A 6,000-nucleotide genomic window follows, 5' to 3' on the forward strand; every position below is an offset into this window, starting at 1 on the left:
GGAAGAACAAGAGTTTATCCAGCAAATTTCAGTCTGTCTTTTAATCTAATTACAAAGAAGTCCCTACTAGTCCAGTGCATGACCATAATCCTAGTACTTATGGGGCAGAGGCAGAGACTGGATAATCACTGTAAGTCTGAGGCCAATCTAATCTGCATAGTGAGTTCCAGGCCAGTCAGGGTATACAATTAAGACCCTGTCCCAGAACCAGACATGGAAAGGAGACTGCCCCACCCAGACTACATTCCACTGACTCCTCCCAGCTTCTCTGGTTGTCATAGATGACACCCACTTAGGTCGTTTCCCTCTTTTCTTTTGTCCGTCCAGTAGGAGGCCCCCATCACCCTGCTTGTCCAAGCAAGCATACACAAGCTGATGCCGGCATTGGTGCCCTCTGCTGGGGATGAGATGGAGCAGTGCAGCGGGGGCCTGTTCTTAGACTTTTCAGAGCAGGCTGTGGCCAGCTGACAATAGGCTCCAACAGTGGAGATGAGGAGAGGGCCTAGAAAGAAGAGAAGCCCACTATAGGCTCTTCTGCTGACTAGATCAGGACTCCTTCCCCTCCCACAGACAGGACCCCTTCCCTGCTCTGTGTACTAACTGGCTAAGTGCCCAAAGCCTGATCCGAAAATCTCTGTCCTTTTCAGATGACCCAGCAGATGGCTGGGATGAACTTCTACGGAGCCAATGGCATGATGAACTATGGACAGTCAATGGGCAGTGGAAATGGCCAGGCAGCCAATCAGACTCTCAGTCCTCAGATGTGGAAATAAAAGCAAAGCTCCTATATGGCTGCCACTCTCATCAGCCCTTGCTTTCCCTTTTCTCTTCTTTCCTAGCCCTCTCCTCTTCTTCTTCCTATCTCTCTCTGTTTGGTTTAGAAGTTGCACATAAGTCATCTGGGATTTGGCATCCTGCCCAACCCAGCCCCTTCCCCAACTCATAGACCTCTCTGTTGCTTTGTGTTGGTCACATCCCAACTGTCCTGATTTCCTCCCCACCCCTACCTCACCCTCTCCTGGCACCAGCACCTTAGAAATTATTGGCAGAAGAGGGTACATGAACTGCTCAGTACCTTGCCTTGAGGTTGAGCCTCCTCTCAGGCCCCCAGGAAGGTCTGTAGAGACTTGAGTGCTTGGCAGAGGAAATGTGGGGCAGTCCTTTATTTGTTTTAAGCTGTTTCTAAGTGTTGGCAGTTTTGCTTGAAGAGGGAGGCATTGTTCCCAGCTTTGTGGGAACGAAGAAAGTTCTGCAGCCAGATATTCCTCGGGTCTTGAGTCAGGTTGGTCCTGGAGTGAGGCAAGCCCCTTCCTGTGAAGATGAGCAAAAATATCACTCTGCTTGACTCTGAGAGCTTCAGGACTCGCTGCTTCAGTCAGCCTTTATTAGCACCAAAGATTCCATGAAGGTCCCACACATCCCTTGCCCACCTTCTGCCTGCCTGGAGCAGGATCCGGCCCTGCAGCTGAACGACCAGCCCTTATGAGGAAATGTAGAGCTTAGCGTGTGCACCGCTGTATGTGTGGATGTGTGGGTCCCACCTGCCACCTCCCCATCTGCTCTGGCTGTTTTGTTTTTCTAGTTCTAGGTTTACAACAGAGAGGAATTAATTTCTCAACAGTCTAAAACTGTTGCCAGGTTATCTTACAGTTTAAAACTTGCCATCTCATTGATAGTTCCCTCCTCCTTTCCTTTTTCCCATCCACCATCTCTGATGCCCTCGTGTCTGAGTGCTGTTTGCCCACCTTTTCCAGGTGTAAGAGGCAGAGAGCCTGGACAGCTTTCTCTCGGCCATTGTTCACCCCACTTGAAAACTCAAACAAGAAAACTTTGCTTCAAAGATCTCATGTGTGGGAACCACAGCGCCTGGTTGCCTTTCTCCTGTGTATGTATAAATTCCTTAATAAATATTGCAGGGAAGGACCATTTTGCTCGGCTGTCACTGTGTCACTCTTGGAAGACAGTAAGACACACACAGGATTTTTGCTTTCCAAGAGTATCTGTCACCTTCACTTGCATTTTAAAGAATTCTGTTCTTGGTTTGCCAAGGGCCAGGCCAGTCCAAAAGATAGAAAGGATACCTTTCTCCAGTGGTATCGGAGCAATGAGCAGAAGGGTCTGGGGCTCTGCACTGTAAGAGTCGTGGAATGTTACCCTCTGGAGTGTTTTCTCAGTAGTGGAAAAGCCGAGACCTAGAGAAGGAATGCAGTTACCAGGCATCAGTCCTTCCTTGGCAGAGCCCATAGTAGACTCCAAGACTGATCTGTGAGCATTTTGTTCTTTCCCTGTACCCAGGTGAGTAGATGGGTATTGAAACTCCTCCCTAGCAAGGGAGCAGTAGCTCCATTTGGTTGCCTGGTTAAAGGTGACCTAGCCTTCTAAGCAGTGAAAACTAGGAGGAACTTGACTTCTCCATCATGAAATAGGGATGATGGTCTGCTTAGCTAGGGTGGGAAGGGCAAAATGAAAAGGACAACATTGAGTCTGCGGTACATGTCCCCCTCTATTTGACTCCCTTCCTTCTCCATCCCCCACCTTCACCATCCTTTCATCTGAGCACATGGCTGAGTGTTACCCACGTAAGTGGGAGAGTAGCACAGTAGCCACATACAGTGAGGCCGCTGGTACCTATGTCCTTTTTAACTGGAATTCCAGCAAACTAGTGTTCCTAAGGGTCTCAGTATAAAATGGAGCTAATTGTAGCCTTGAGACAAAGTAATTCCTGTGGTGCATTTAACACAATACAGGGCAGTTGGCAAGCATTCAAATGTCAGTTAGAATTATGTGCCAGACATGTAAGACATTAATTCATCCAGCACGTATCTAAAGTGTAAACACTGTGCCAGATACTGTCTGAAGCACTAGAGACAGCACAGTAAGTAACTACTCTAGTTGTGTCGGGTAATTCACTAGGAAAGATGGGCAATCAAATTAACTCCAATGAGTATTAAGGGAGGAAGATAGTAAGCATGGGGATTTGGATGGAGTGTATCAGAGGAGGTTATATTCTAACAAACCTGAATGAGCCACCAGTGTGGTGGTGATCTAACAGAAGAATAAAGCAAGCGTGTATACTGGAAATGAGCTGGCTGGAGGCGTGAGTTGGGAGACATCAGTACAGATGGATTATCTTGGAGGTCAAATCAAGAGAAGAATGCTAAGCTTTGGGGGCCACTAGGTTTTGGGATTTAAGAAATTAGCCAGGCAGTGGTAGTGCATTCGTTTAATCCCAGCACTCAGGAGACAGAGGCAGGTAGATCTGTGAGTTGGAGGCCAGTCTGGTCTACAAAGTGAGTTCCAGGACAGCCAGAGCTACACAGAGAAACCCTGTCTTGTAAAACAAAGAAAAAGAATAAGAAATTGTCCTTGTCCCTGATTTTAAGCTTTGCACAATACATATAATTGCTGTTGATGGATTATGAGCTGGGATTGGAGAATAGTGGCATCTGAGATAAGTCCTAGACAGCAGAGGGAAGAAATGTTCCAGATAGCACCACATGAACAAAGACTATTTGGAAAGAGGAGATCAGGTGGAGATTCCTAAGGTATAAGTAGGTCTGTGGTGTGAGATGAGACAGGTGGAGTTGGCCAGGTCACAGGAAGCACCCTTCCCTCCCTCACCCCAAGTGAACAATAGATGTCATTTTCCCATTTGAGTTCTAAATGGCTTATTTTTGTACCACTGTGGATAACGTGTCTAAGGAAGCAAGATGAGAGCCATGGGACCAGAACAATGGCAAAGCCATGCTAGGGCCCTGGCGTGGGGTTAGGGAAGAATGGACTGGTTCAAGGCAGCAGTTTCATGCCTGAGGAGGCACCTGAGGTGCTACCCAGTGTCCTGTAGAAATCCTAAAATCATCTTGGGACAGATTGTATACTTCATGTGTATCTAGAATACACCTCGTGTATCTAGAATCTAATAGCCACAGAGTGTCTCCTGTAGAAACAAGTTTTTCATAGCTTTCCAGCCCTTAGCAGCCTAACTTTACTGTAGAACCTATTTTTTTTCTAAAATATCTAATATCCAGAGACTACCACTTGGGAAAAGCAACCAGAAAAACACACTAGGAGGTAGGTAGAGCAGGAAGGTCGTAGCAATCTGAATTTCTAGGGCATGCCAAGAATTGATGGAAGAAGCAGATAGGCATGCTGGATTTGGGCTGCCTGCGTGTCTCCAGATTTGGCTGGACAGCTGGAAATTGGGTTCGAGTCTGATGTTCAAAGAAGAGGTTGGACTGGAGATACTACCTAGAGAGTCAGCCCCATGGAAGGAGTGGGTGGGATCAGATACGGTGAATTAGTGAAAGAAGTGTGGACTAGGAAAAGAAACTGGGGAAAACAATTCATTTTGAGTAGGACTTGAAGAGGAAGCATCCAAGGAGCAAAGATAGGGTGGGGATGAAAGATGTAAAATCGGAGCATCCTGGGAAACAAGGGCACTTTAGGGACCAGTTAAGAGGTCACAGATGCCAAGTGGGCAGGGAAGCTCAGTGCAGATAAGGATGGGTGGGGTTCAGCATCTGCCAGCATGTACCAGCATCTTCATAGGGATGGTAGGGCCAGAAACCTACTAATGTGGGCTGAACACTAAACTGGAAGAAGTTTAAAAGTAGAGAAATAGGCTGTGCTAAGTTAAATGCACACAGTGGATTTCAAGTGTTGCTTATAAGAAATAGAGTATGGCCGGGCGTTGGTGGCGCACGCCTAGTCTCCAGAGTGAGTGCCAGGATAGGCTCCAAAGCTACACAGAGAAACCCTGTCTTGAAAAACAAAACAAAAAACAAAAAAAAGAAAGAAAGAAAGAAAGAAAGAAAAAGAAAGAAAGAAAGAAAGAAGAGTATGACTTCCAATGAAAAAAAAGCAAAATAATTGTCTGCCTCACTCTCAGGAACAAACAAGGTCAGAACATTTTTTTGTGCTATGTAGTGATGGTGCACGCCTTTAATACCAGCACTCAGGAGGCAGAGGCATGTGGATTTCTGCCAACCTGGTCTACAGAACAAGTTCCAGGACAGCCAATGCTATACACTGAGACCCTGTCTCAAAGAAAAAAAAAGAATATTTTTGCTTTTCTTTTTTTAATTATGACTTTAAAATTTCATGAAGAAGCAGGAGGACCCTGGTGTTGTTGACATGAAGAAGCTGGGCCTCAACAGTGGCAGGCAGCTAGGTTTCCAAGTGTCTGAATCTTGCTGGTGGCTTCACTAGAGCATGCCATGCTCCTTCCTACAGGCTTCTAAGGAGTAGTTTCTCTCAATTAACAAACAATGAAGAAATGCATATGTGTGTGATTATATATGTATATATATGATTATGTATGTATGTATGAATGACTTTCCACAACACAGGAAAAGATGCTCCAAACATGTGATAAAAGCACTGAATATGTGAAGAAATCATTCCAAACAGGAAAATGATAAGCAAGTCTGGTGGCATAGACCTTTAGTTGCAGCTACTCCAGAGACTGAGGCAGGAGGATTGCATGTTCAGAGCCTGTTTTAGCTGCAGAGTGAGTTGAAGGCCAGAGTGGTGGGGATATAACTTAGTTATTGAGTGCTTACTTAGTATGCATGAGACCCTGGGTGGTTCCATCCCCAGAAAAGGAGAGAAACACACACACACACCTACCTACCTACCTACCTACCTACCTACCTACCTACCTACCTTCCTACCTACCTACCTGGATGGGCACTTTAAGGGGATAACAAAATTACTAAAATGTCCATATTGAAGAAATGTCCAACCTTACCAGAAGCTGGGGAAGTAGAGATAAAAGCCACAGCAAGGTATCTCTAAATAGGGCACAAGTCTTTAATTCAAACACTAGGGAGGAAGAGGCAGGGAAATGTGTGAATTCAAAGCTAGTTCTTTCTAAATAGTTACACACACGTCAGGACTGCATAGTGAGACCCTGTCTCAAATATACATGTCTGTGTGTATGTGCATGTTGTGTGTGTGTGTGCATACATGCGGCAGAATTACTAAGAGGAAGAATGCATT

At 45.7% G+C, this 6,000-nt stretch overlaps 1 protein-coding gene across 1 annotated transcript in view; it reads left to right on the plus strand.

Annotated features, from left to right (window-relative positions):
* Smap2 (small ArfGAP2) overlaps nt 1-1,926 on the plus strand; it is a 47,712-nt gene extending 45,786 nt beyond the window's left edge. Inside the window, exon 10 of the mRNA XM_027399157.2 lies at nt 648-1,926. Coding sequence (XP_027254958.1) covers nt 648-773 — 126 coding nt within the window. The 3' untranslated portion in view covers nt 774-1,926. The remainder of the gene's footprint in view (nt 1-647) is intronic.
* The last annotated feature ends 4,074 nt before the right edge of the window (nt 1,927-6,000 follow it).

This window comes from Cricetulus griseus, chromosome 2 (genome assembly GCF_003668045.3).
Source record: "Cricetulus griseus strain 17A/GY chromosome 2, alternate assembly CriGri-PICRH-1.0, whole genome shotgun sequence".
Lineage (NCBI taxonomy): Eukaryota > Metazoa > Chordata > Mammalia > Rodentia > Cricetidae > Cricetulus > Cricetulus griseus.